The sequence below is a fragment of the Mytilus edulis genome, chromosome 1, assembly GCF_963676685.1.
Source record: "Mytilus edulis chromosome 1, xbMytEdul2.2, whole genome shotgun sequence".
Lineage (NCBI taxonomy): Eukaryota > Metazoa > Mollusca > Bivalvia > Mytilida > Mytilidae > Mytilus > Mytilus edulis.
Genome location: NC_092344.1, coordinates 30,290,417 through 30,303,170, shown reverse-complemented (window position 1 = coordinate 30,303,170; position 12,754 = coordinate 30,290,417). Strand labels below are relative to the sequence as shown.

Sequence of the window (12,754 nt, the reverse complement as noted above, 5' to 3'; positions counted from 1 at the left end):
TTTTTGTAACAAAAAGGATTTCAGACGCCCTATTGCCATATATTTAATGTTCAGTCAACCAACAGTAGATTAAATTCATAGTAAAATAGTGCTTCTCTTGATTACTCTTCACCAGAACTTAACCTACAAATTGGAAATCATTATTTATGTTTAATTACATATGTAGATTATGAACAAGATCGTTTTAATCTTAACATCACATTGTTGGATAAAAAAAAATCCCTTACTTGTTATCGTATTCACATTAAACAAAAATGTTATCTAATTTAATATACCAGCAATGATGTTTCCTGCATTATTGTAAACGACATCCATTTGTTTGTCAGATTTTCTTGCTCTTTTTGCCATGTAGTGTCTGTAAAATAAATTAACCATAATTTCATGTTGCTATTACAAATACATGTATACGCAGTCATTGATTTATAGTAGTAGTTTGTTTTTTTTATATTTTCAGCTATGTTTTGATTTTTGATTAGCAACATGCTTTGTCATTCAATCGCAATGTAATATGTGCCCATAGTTTTAATCTATTTGTATGTAGTAAAATCCCCAATCATCGTAAATAAGTATAGTTATCTACCTTAATGAACAAGTTACAACTATCAATGCTATCACTACAACAACACCAACCAAGCAACCAATGACGCCACCGGACATCACCACTCCTCTACTATTAACAGCTCTACCTGAAATGATTATAAATACGCACATTGGTTTAACATCAAACACGATTTTTTTGTAAAAGGGCTATTGAAATACAAAATCAAGATGACAATACAGGTAAAATACATATCAAAATCAACGTAACAGGAATCGGCCAGGGGGAAACTCATGTAGACAACACAAACTAAAATTAAATAAGGTAAAAAAAGCTATGTCTAAATGTCAAAAATAATGGAAGTATGTCAAAGCAAGGAATTATATATTTAAATATACAATTCCTTAATTCGTCATAGCATGAAAGACATTATTCATTATTTTGTTAAGCAATATGTATATCTGTTTTTAGTGAAAAACTTATATTCAATAAATCAGAAAATTATTCTTGGTATCAGAGTAACACAAACAAACAAAAAACATCAATAAGTTGCTGAAGGGTTTTTGATAAAACTTTTTATCATGACCTTCATATATATCTCACAGTATCTTACATTGCAATCCATGGTAGCCATCTTGGCATCCAATGAGACATTTTCCGTTGACTGGATCACACGCTGTTTTATTATGACAATGGCCACACCTATCTTTACAGTCGTCACCATAGAATCCTTCTGAACAGGCTGAAAAAAAAACGAATAATATTTGAAAAAACACTATATGATCTCAAATCAGTATTATGGTGTTGAGTTTATCTAATTTAATTTCAAGCTTTATTTCTACAAGTGATTAGTGTATATACAAACATATATGTATTGGTAAATGTCTTTAACCTTATCCATATAGTGAATGGAAGCAACAACACTTCTCATTGTTATGTCTCAATACTATGGCATTATGATACAAGTTACAATTTCATCTAAGTATAGGTACTAGTATTATAATTGTTTTTGGTATACAAAATTTGATTGGTGTTTTTTTTTTTATAAAAGACACTTACGTATGTTACAATGAGTTCCTCTCCAGCCGGGACTGCATTCTGTTGGACAGTGTCCCATTATTGAATCACATGATGCATGATCCGCACACTGTCCACAAATCTGTGTACAACCACTACCATAAAGTCCAGATGGACATTCTGTAAAACACATAAATCAATATATTAAATGTTGTCTTTAGTTGTTCCTTATTTAGCCCTTTTGTTATTTAGGTTCAACTATAATTACTATTTGCGATGAAGGTTTTCTTAATTTATAGTTTTATGATACTGTTAAGTGGCACATTTTCGCCTATTTTGCGATTAAAAAAAAAAAAAAAAAGCGATAATATCATTATTTTCTAACTCAATTCATATTGATAAACATTATTCACATTATGTCAAATTGCATGACAGTTACTCAATATGCTCTGTATTAAATGTAATGAAAGGTATAGTATTGAAATAAATATTCATGAATACAAAACGACGAATTATTTTTCTAAAAGACTCTTACTCCTGTCACATTTTGGATCCTGGTAGCCTGGTTTACATTCGTGTATACAGATGCCAGTCACGTGGTCACAATGTTCATTACTACATGTTCTACATTCTTTTGCACAATCATAACCCCAATATCCGTGCTTACACGCTGTGTGAAATATGAAAATTAAATACAACTCTTGAACAATCATAATAAAACAAAGAATATGATGTATCCATTCATGACACAAAATCAGTACATGCACAGAGAACAACAAAAAGCAAAGGCACGTCGCTTTTATTGTTGCTCTTCTTCTTAAAGTCAAAATGAGGCCTTCAGTAATAATGAAAAACACTCTAGCTTTCACTGCAAGATTTAAGACGGTCTCTAGCACCGATTTGAGAGAAAGTATTTGCTATGTCTATTATTAATTACATGACAGTGTTGAATAATTTAGGATAATTGCATAGAGGTGTGTAGCTTCAATATTATAAAATAAAACAATACACATGTCAATTGTAATGAAGCATTGGATAATTTACGTAAATTCTATTTTTTTATTGGAAAATTACACGGTAATGATTTTTTTTTAATTCTAATATTGTTTAAAATATTACAGGAACTAGATGACTTCACTTAAAAACAGCGACATGCAAACGAGCAAATAACTAACTGGGTATACTCACGTGTAATACAATGTAAACCACTCCAACCTGGACCACATCCCCTTGTACATTCCCCGGTAATATGATTACAGGGATCAAAATTTCTACAATTTCCACATGCTATAGAACAATTTTCTCCAAATGTTCCAACTAGACATGCTACAAAAGTGATTTAGACTATAGTAACTGAAAACAATCACATTTACTTAATTAAATAATAGATCTGTGAATAAAAAAATACAGGGTCACAACAGACTATTGAAAATTTTTATAATGAAGCTAATTTAGTTAACATATCTACAAGTTATCTAAACAACATGTAAACTAAAGTAACACTGATTCAACACCAATAATATATACAAACACTGGATTATGACAGGGCTGTTCATCTATGCCCTCTCTTTATTCCATAAAGTTTTGTCATATCAAAATATAATTTATGAAGTTTTGAGCACTTACGTCCTTGACATAGTGGCATAGCATAGCCTGGCTCACAAAATCTACGACATTCTCCAGTATGTGAATTACACGTTTCCCCACCAGCACATCTTCCACACTGTAATTGACATGTTTTTCCGTAGCTGCCAGCTGGACACTCTATTATAAACAATTAATGTGTTATGATTAAACTAATACATTTAATGCATACACCTAATGTATACTTGTTTTAACAGGTGCATATATTGAATTACATAACTTTCATACTAGTACATGTACTTTAACGCGTATAGTAGTTTTTTTTTTGTAATAGCTTCAGTTATGCAATAAATTGAATGTTGATATCAGTTTTTTCCTTTTGATGCATTGATTGTTTAAATTATAACGAATTATCATGATATCTTTGCGAATGAAATTTCATTTATCAATCAGATATAAAGTTTTTATATTAAGATTTCATATTAAGATACCTAATGACATTAAACAAGAGAAACTTTAAACGGCCAAGTGAAACACAATGTTACTGTGTTAATATTCGTCCTAAATGATATATGAAAAAAATGGATATACATCACATACTATTACTACATCGATCACCAAAGAAACCTTTGGCACATCCAGTTGGACAAACTCCTGTTTTCTTGTCACAATCTGTTAAATTAGCACAGTTAAAGCAAGCATCTGAACAATTAAAGCCATAAGAATATTGTGGACATGCTGTAAATAAATAATTACATGTTATGGTGTGAATATACAATTACATGTTATGGTGTGAATATACAATTACATGTTATGGTGTGAATATACAATTACATGTTATGGTGTGAATATACAATTACATGTTATGGTGTGAATATACAATTACATGTTATGATCTAAATATTCAGATTTTTTTTATTCTATTATTTAGATATACAATTATATGTTATTACGTAGATACGCAATTATACGTTATGATATAAACATGCAATTAAATGTTATTTTGTAATATGCAATAACATGTTTTTATATAAATATGAAATTACATGTTATTTTGTAAATAATGCAATTACATGTTATGCAGTACAGTACATAATACATATATTCAAGTAAGAAGTGAGAAACCATTATGTTTACAAATTGCACATTTATTTGCAGTACATTATTTAAAAAAAAAAATTAAGCAACCTATTTTTTTACCTCCATTATATACGTTTTCAGTAATTATACAACAAAAGTATATAGATATTTTTTATATTGATTAACAGAGTTAGTTTGAATAAAAAAAAGACAAGTTTATAATCATGCAAATAATTTTCAAGATCGTATGTAGATGTCATTTAAGTTTCTATATTAATGCATTATATAATCATCGTTTAATTAACTTTTTTTAAATGATTGACTTACGCGTTTTACATTTGGCTCCTTTCCAACCTGCATCGCATCCATTTAAGCATTTCCCTGTAATGACGTCACAGGCCTCCCCATTTATACATTGTCCACACCTTTTTTCACAATTTTCTCCGTGTGTTCCATTGGTACATGCTATGATATAGAAACGGTATTTTAACATAGAATTCAAATCCTACAGTCCTAATAGGAAATCAACATAAAATGAAAACATGAAATTTAAAAAAAGATGTATATACTTTTGAGATTATTGATGGTGATCATAGTAGTGGACTAGTCCAAATAATTATGACTTCTTGCAAGACTATTTTAAACAATTTCTGGGACGCCTTCAACCCAATAAATTTCAAACCTCAACAATGTTATTAGCAGTTTGTCTTGTCTTTGTTTTGCAATCCCACTATAATTTATATGCAACAGTGGTTGTCAAAAATGAATGAAAATACAATAAAAGTTGTTCTTGTCCTATTACAAGCTTTTTAGAAAAGCTACACATTTTTTTAAACACTTTTTTTTTTAAGAAAAGCTATATAACATGTCTTAAAACAAGCTTTTTAGAAGAGATATAATTGTTAAAAGTATCCTACGATGAAATGTAACCCAATTGATTCTGAATTAAATTATATGGTCTTTTACGTCCGACAAAAAAAAATATTCAATGGAAATAATTTATAACAATGATGCTTACCCATATCACATTCAGAGCCTTGCCATCCAGCCAAACACCGACCAGGACAGAGACCAGTTATTTGATCACAAGTGCTTCCTTTACAGTGACAGAATTTGTCACAGTTTTCTCCAAACGTTCCATAAGAGCAAACTGCAATATAGATTTCATAATATTAATGTACCTCTATAACACGAATATGAGAATAAATTAAAAAAGAAACGCTTTACAAGAAGTGAAATACAGAAAAAAATATATCTGAAAAGGCATATATAAATTAGATTGCTTAGAAATAGAATGTTAGCGGTTAAAATGAGTACTGGTTATTTCTTTCGCTTATCCATTTAGATGAATTAGAATTTGCAGTTTTAATTCACTAAGTTTAAATTAAATATCTTCATCTGCCATAACTGCAACCTTCTAACTATAAAAGATATAAGAAGATGTGGTATGAGTGCCAATGAGACAATTTTCCATCCAAGTCACAATTCGTAAACTGAGTAAACCATTATAGGTCAAAGTAATGTATATATATTTACCATAGACTTCTACTTCACACAACTCCAGATTAGCCCAGCACGAGTAAGAAGTTTTTGGACAATTTGAGGAATCTACGACTGGCCGTTGGTTATAAACTGTCACAAATTGTCCCCTGTTTGTACAGTTCTTTAGTTCTAATATTGATGGAGGATTGAAGAATACGTCGCCCTAAAATCAACAGCAAAAATTTGTTTCAGTTCGATATTTTATTTATTTTATATCTCATAATGTACATTATATGTGTCTTGTAACATGGTCAAATTTGTTCTTCACTTTCACTCATCTGTTTTTCTTTGCTTTTCTTTGCTTTTCTTTCTTCGTTTTATAAGATTTCTTTACATTTACTTTACCATTATAGAAAACTGTTGGAAAAATCCTTCTCACAACTTCATGACTTAGTTTCAGTTAATTGCTCTATATCGTTGCTACATTGATATCTCAGAAAAAAAATTCCCTTAAAAGGGCACCAGCTAAGAGATGTATAAAAAATCTAATAACTTTTATTCTTTGCTCAATCAATAATGAAATGCAAATAATAATTAGCTCTAAGCAGCCAGTATGGTCTTATTTTGTCAAAATAAGCTATAAAATATTAATTAATATTTAATGAATCATACGACCTGATTGAATCCGTATTCATGTGAACTTCAATTTAACCCCTTAACTTGAGATGGATAACTCGTGAATTATAAGTGTAAAGTTATTTAAAGGAAAAGAATGTCAACATTGAAAGTGAAACAAGTATTAGCCTTTCAAAAAGGGCTAGTCGTCTCTTAGCTGATGAAAATGGAACGTGCTCTCGCTTTGTAGATTAATTCATTGACTAGAATAGCCACGTGCATCAATCAACAAATTTTACCACACATGCGAAGTAGTATATATCGTTTAACGTTGTTGTTTACGAAACTCCAGAAGATTCGGCTATTTATAGATAAAAGATACCTGTGTACCAATATCATGAATATGCATGATTAATGACCAGGCAAAATCTAATTGCTAATATAGAGAGGACAAATCCGATACTCTACAGGATTGAAGGACAATTACTAGGTTTGGATTGTCCTAACCAATCAATAAACTTTGATTATTCACGTCTCGTAATATCTTCCAATCAGGTAGTAAGAAGCATTCATGCACTGACTGTCCATCGTTCAATTCTAAATATAGTCTCCTAGGAGCTGACGATAACAAACTTTAAGGTAAATCATTTGATTGACTGATTTGATCCACAAAATTTCATTCTTATAGAGGTAAAAATGAAATTAAATAGACCTAGAATAATCCAACAGCACGAGTTTGCTTAATCTATTTATACCTTTATTTATGTTTACATCGCTTATATGGTCAACGCATGACTTAAGAGGTCAACTCGATAATTAATTAGATGGCGTATGGACTAAAATACTCACGAAACGAAGCTACGTTTTTTCTTGCTCGTGCCCTGTTTATTATATTTCAGACTTTTGATAGTTTGGATAAATGTTTTACATTGTTATAATTAAAATATGAGATTTAGAATTAAATCGGTGAATATGAATTGGACAGATAGTGCCCCTTTAATTCATTGCCAAATTCGAAATTCATCACTTTTACCATTACTCTAAGGATGTAGCGTTTTACATGATAGATGTACACTTTTATCACTACTCGAAGGATGCAGCGTTTTACATGATAGACGTACACTTTTATCACTACTCTAAGGATGCAGCGTTTTACATGATAGACGTACACTTTTATCACTACTTTAAGGATGCAGCGTTTTACATGATAGACGTACACTTTTATCACTACTCTAAGGATGCAGCGTTTACATGATAGACGTACACTTTTATCACTACTCTAAGGATGCAGCGTTTTACATGATAGACGTACACTTTTATCACTACTCTAAGGATACATCGTTTACATGATAGACGTACACTTTTATCAATAATCAATCCTTTTGTCGTGGTTAGGTTATGTACCTTCATATGACTGGTATAACAGACTGGTTCCAAGTGAAACTCCTCTGTAGATGTGACGTAAACACGGGCACCTGTTCTTCTGGAAGAACTCACATTAGCTACAATGTCAGTTTGGTGAGATATAAACAATAATATTTATTAATGTTTCTGTATTTACCACATTGATCATAAATAACATTCAATATTTTAAGTAACTTGGCTTTTCGAGAATTTTTTGTTATATTGCTTGTAAAACTATAAGACTGATGTCAGCTCTAAGAAATATAAATGTTTTTGTTTTACTGTAAATGAATACTAAAGAATTTCCAACTGTTGGTTATGCTCTTAAACGTTTTATATTTTTGCTTTTTTAAGACTTTTCGTGAGGACCTTATGAAGGCTACTCCAGAACTTTGTGATATGCGCACACACATTAGAATGAAATTCAAAACAGTGTGGCTGTGGTCATTGATTGACACATTAAATTCATCCATTGACTGGGACAATTTACGTGAACGTTTGTCTGTATCGACCACTGTTCACGACGTACCTACGATAGACATTTAAAATGTGGGGTCACCAAAGGTTTCTTAACGCCTTTAATTATAAAATAATTCGAAAAATCAATCAGGAATAACCTTTATGTTTTGATTTATATAATTGATATAAATCAAAACATCGTGTTATTTCTGATTAATTTTTCGAATTACTTTATTAAGGTGTTGAGAACCTTTGGTGACCCCATAGTTTAAGTGTCTTTAAAAAGTACATAGTGAGCAGTGGTTTTTACATACAAACGTTCACCTAAATTGTCCCAGCCAATGAATGAATTTAATGTGTCAATCAATGGCCACAGCCACACTGTTTTGAATTTCATTCTATATTATTTGCTATTATGAAGAGCAAAAAAAAAACTTGATTTGAGGTACAAATAGCCATCAAGTACTAGTAGTCGTTTTTTTTTTAAAGTCATGAAAAATGATCTTTTCTATAGCATTAGCAAAACAAATTAATATTACTTATTCTACTTACAGTCATTTCTGAAGAAGACTTTTACTTTGTTAACACTGTAAACATCTTGTAAATCAACTCTCCACAGAGTTCTGAATGGATATCTAAAGTTAACAGACCAGGAACAAGAATTATCTGCCCCTGTTTGGTTCCTGTTTCCATCAACTGCTAATGCCGAGTTGTCTGTGATTGACGTTTCCTGATAGGTAAGTTTCCCTTTTGCTATATTTTCTGTTCAAGAATATATGATATGTCATTCATTGTTAAAACTAAAAGCATTGGTTTATACATGTACATATGTTTTTTTTTCAAAGTTTAAAAAGATCAAAGATTATAAGATACCACAAGTAAAGCAGTATACACTATAGCAACAGGGCGATCACAGCCAGTAGCCGGCGATAAAGGTGGTGTTTCGTAATTGTAAGCAGTTCCTAGTTAGCCAGTGGTGACAATAGGGACATCATTTGTCAACTATGATACAGGTTTTCTATGACAGCCGGCCAAACCATGATGTCGTCCCTTAATGTTTTGAAGAGATTACTTCATTAGTATAGATGTAAACAGTTATTAACGATTTGTCAATATCTTCACAGAAAGAAAATTACCAAGAAAAGCGTGCAGGAAACGCTATTTCTGAAACTTGATTTAAATTGGTAAACTAATAAATCTCTTGTCGTAAAGTCAGTGGTTACGTTTACGGCCGACCTTCGTTGAAAGTTTCTTAATATAGGGCAAAATATGAAGCAGACAGAATAACATTTAATTTATCTTTTATCCTTTATTTCAAACAAACATTTATGTTAGTTTGGTTTCACCTGTCGATGTATTTATATATCCTTGACTTTCCAATCGTGTGGCTCTGAGAGTTACTAGTTGGTTACTTTTGAGTTCAGACCAGTTTGCTTTTAATTTCAAATGTATTGCGTCATCGTTAGAAAAGGTCAATGATATAAGCAGCAATTGTATTCATTGTTATTACATGTATTTGAAAATACGAATATGTAAACAGCTAACAAGCTTTGTCTTTGTTGTGATTATTCATCAATTGTGATGTTAGGTTTATGTAACATTTAAAAAAGGACAGACTACTTGTCATGCAAGTATTATACAAGCCTTTTTTCTTTTGAATAATGCATGGTCTTGTATGTGTAAAGGCAAGACATATGCACTTGTTAACAACAAAAAAAACGTTTCTAAATTTAAAGATGATATATGATATGTGTATTTTAACAGACTACCCTGCAAATCGATTCGCTAAGAAGATTCAAGATTACAAATGATATTTGTGTAAAATTATATTGATAATGATGTCTTCTAAACAGTTCGATATGCTTTGTAATGTAGAGTTTAAAATTAATGATAAATATATGCATCCTTTACTTCTAGACAAGTATTGTTATTTTGAATACAACTTATTATCAACCGTACACATATGCATAAAAGAAATAAGTGGAATCATAAAAAATACTGGATATTTTAATAGTCCACAACAACCACAATTGTCTTACACCTCAGTGACGCCTACAAACAAACAAACCCAAATGTACAAACAACGTGGAACAGTACTTGGTGGAGATAGCCTCACTTGGAACAGGTTTACACTGTGGAAAGGTTAAAGCAGATTAGCATGGCTTGTGCGCATGTAAAACTTTGGTGTTATTTTAGCTTCCACTTTTGTACCAATACAATTTATATGTATGTTTTCAATATGTTTATTCTTATATAAATGTCAATTTCTACATTAAGTGTTCATTCATTTACCCAACTGGCAGTATGGTTTTCCTGTAAATCTTGGTGCACATTCATCAAAACAGGCTCCGGTATCAGCATCACATGGTGTATCAAAGGCACAGTGGCACGTGTAGGAACATAAATACCCAAAAGTTCCAACGGGACATCCAGCTGATAGAGAAAAAACCACAAGTATATTTAAAGGTTTATTTTTTAATGTAATCTAAAAAAAAATCAGTTTGGTTGTTTAAAAATGACATATGTCATGCATAAAATTGCATTTAGGAAATTATATTAGATAACTGTCGATTAGACCTAAAATTAATGAAAGTGTTTATCTGAGCCGTAATAAGAAACACGTAAGATCTAAATAATTTGCCTTGTTTGACCTTAACACACCTTTTATAGATAATTAAATCCATCACAGTATTTCATTAAGTCAGTCAAGTGGGTAATATCTGTCGTAAAACAGTCCATTAACTGGACCATAATTTATTGTTTACAAGAAAATGTACAATTAATAATTTGACAGGACTTCTCCTCAAATATGTATTAAAATAAAATATGTGATACTGAAATATATAAACAATATCATAAACCAAATTAACATTGTAAATGATTTGAAATGTGTCAATAAACACACAGGGTTTGTATTTTTTAAAAACAATTTAGAAGAAATTGTAAGAACATCGAATTTGTTTACTTATTAATAGAATGATTGATTTGGCAATGCAAAAACATGTAATCATTATTTGATACAAGCATTGCTAAATATTATACATGAAACCCTTAAGGTAATTATTTTTATTAATCATATATAGCTAAACAGGAAGATAGAAACTGTCTAGATAGAATTAACGGTACATTCACATATGTACAATGTATATGTATTATAAAGTGCACAGAAACTTAACCTAAACAATTTTATAGTAGATCTTATGCTTTACTTCCTACCCGAGCGGGTCTGGAACCTTTACTTCAAGTTCAATTCTCATTTCTTAGACCAACACCGCCTAGTATTGCTTAATAAATGTACCGGTATAGAGATATGTCTCTAGTAAAACCTAACTGTACCCACTTATTTCATATGTTGGTTTTTATTTTAAGTATTTTCCACTGTGCATTTATTAACTATGATAAGAAAAGTCAATACCTCCAAACTTTTCTTTTTAAAATATTTTATTTATTATCAGTACTAGAAGGTGTGGTACAAGGTTATCCATTATCAGGTTATTTTTATGATTTAGATTTCCGGTAATGTAAAATGTAATTTATTTAAATACCATAAGAATAACTAAAATATTTCATTGAAACCGATTTATAATACGTGCACTGAAAATAAATATTCTTTATACTGTTGTTCTCTTTAAATGACGGCAGTTCAAAATGATAGAAGAAGAAAAGGTTACTGATGAAAAATTATGTTAGGAATTAAAGAAAAAAGTGTAAATAATCCAGACGACGTGATTCTTTCAGTGTTATATATTCAATAAAATAATGGAAAACTCCATAGTAGCAGAGAAATATAATTGTATTTATGTCTATGGTAATAGTCATACTCATGGAAAAATTGTTCGATGTTATAGTATATATTTCTTTTAAGAAACTTTGTCATGAAATAGAAGTTCAAACTAAATTTTCTAGAATATCATTCCTGCTAAAACAAATATTACAGGGTTTGGTATATGTATAGCATATGGACCATATTCAAACAGGAACAGATATGATGGCATTGTTTATAAAAAAAAGTTTCTATGAGAATTTCTGTAAAGCGTTGACAACCTGGATTCAGCTTTTCCACTTTTCCTTTTTAGGGTACTTATGTCATTTAATATTTTCCCCTAAATTTTTGGTCCATAATCAGTATGAAATTATATCGTATACGGTAGCTACACAGCTAGTTTCTTCCTTAAATACAGAATTGAACCGCCTTCTCAAAGCAATGATAGTATACATAGCAACAATGATTGAGAAGTATACATTGTACATCCTCGTTAACACACAATAAATAGATTGCTTTTATTGAGATAAATTCAACATACAAATACGTAGATGGACTTGAAAGATCAATTAAAATTTGTACGTTCTAACAAGAAGTTAAGGATGAGCTGTCAAATATGTTTTGATACATACCAACTGCAATGAATTGTGCCATCCATGATGTAAACAACCACCATAATGTTAAATCGGCAATGTATGTTCCCTCAATATTTATTCTCAGCATTATTTTGAATATTTTTTTCAATATGTCCCGTTATAAATCCATGTTTACTATTTCAGAAATTATCACATAATATCTTTCGATAAAAAGGA

The 12,754-nt window shown here is 30.5% G+C and overlaps 1 protein-coding gene and 1 long non-coding RNA gene across 3 annotated transcripts in view; one reads left to right on the top strand and one right to left on the bottom strand.

Moving 5' to 3' along the window:
* LOC139511520 (uncharacterized) overlaps positions 1-7,813 on the top strand; it is a 24,306-nt gene extending 16,493 nt beyond the window's left edge. The window contains exon 3 of the long non-coding RNA XR_011662038.1: positions 7,712-7,813. This is a non-coding gene — a long non-coding RNA (uncharacterized lncRNA). The remainder of the gene's footprint in view (positions 1-7,711) is intronic.
* LOC139511499 (receptor-type tyrosine-protein phosphatase alpha-like) overlaps positions 1-12,754 on the bottom strand; it is a 24,900-nt gene extending 12,146 nt beyond the window's left edge. The window contains exons 1-15 of one of the 2 annotated variants that reach the window (XM_071298292.1): positions 12,575-12,754; positions 10,472-10,612; positions 8,732-8,941; positions 7,721-7,818; positions 5,756-5,924; positions 5,238-5,369; positions 4,547-4,684; positions 3,740-3,877; positions 3,182-3,319; positions 2,744-2,881; positions 2,091-2,225; positions 1,598-1,735; positions 1,152-1,280; positions 581-686; positions 276-355 (exon numbers count right to left, since the gene is read on the bottom strand). In XM_071298292.1, the coding sequence (XP_071154393.1) occupies positions 276-355; positions 581-686; positions 1,152-1,280; positions 1,598-1,735; positions 2,091-2,225; positions 2,744-2,881; positions 3,182-3,319; positions 3,740-3,877; positions 4,547-4,684; positions 5,238-5,369; positions 5,756-5,924; positions 7,721-7,818; positions 8,732-8,941; positions 10,472-10,612; positions 12,575-12,665 (1,981 nt within the window). In that variant the 5' untranslated portion in view covers positions 12,666-12,754. The remainder of the gene's footprint in view (positions 1-275; positions 356-580; positions 687-1,151; positions 1,281-1,597; positions 1,736-2,090; positions 2,226-2,743; positions 2,882-3,181; positions 3,320-3,739; positions 3,878-4,546; positions 4,685-5,237; positions 5,370-5,755; positions 5,925-7,720; positions 7,819-8,731; positions 8,942-10,471; positions 10,613-12,574) is intronic. The other variant, XM_071298300.1, reaches the window with a different exon arrangement.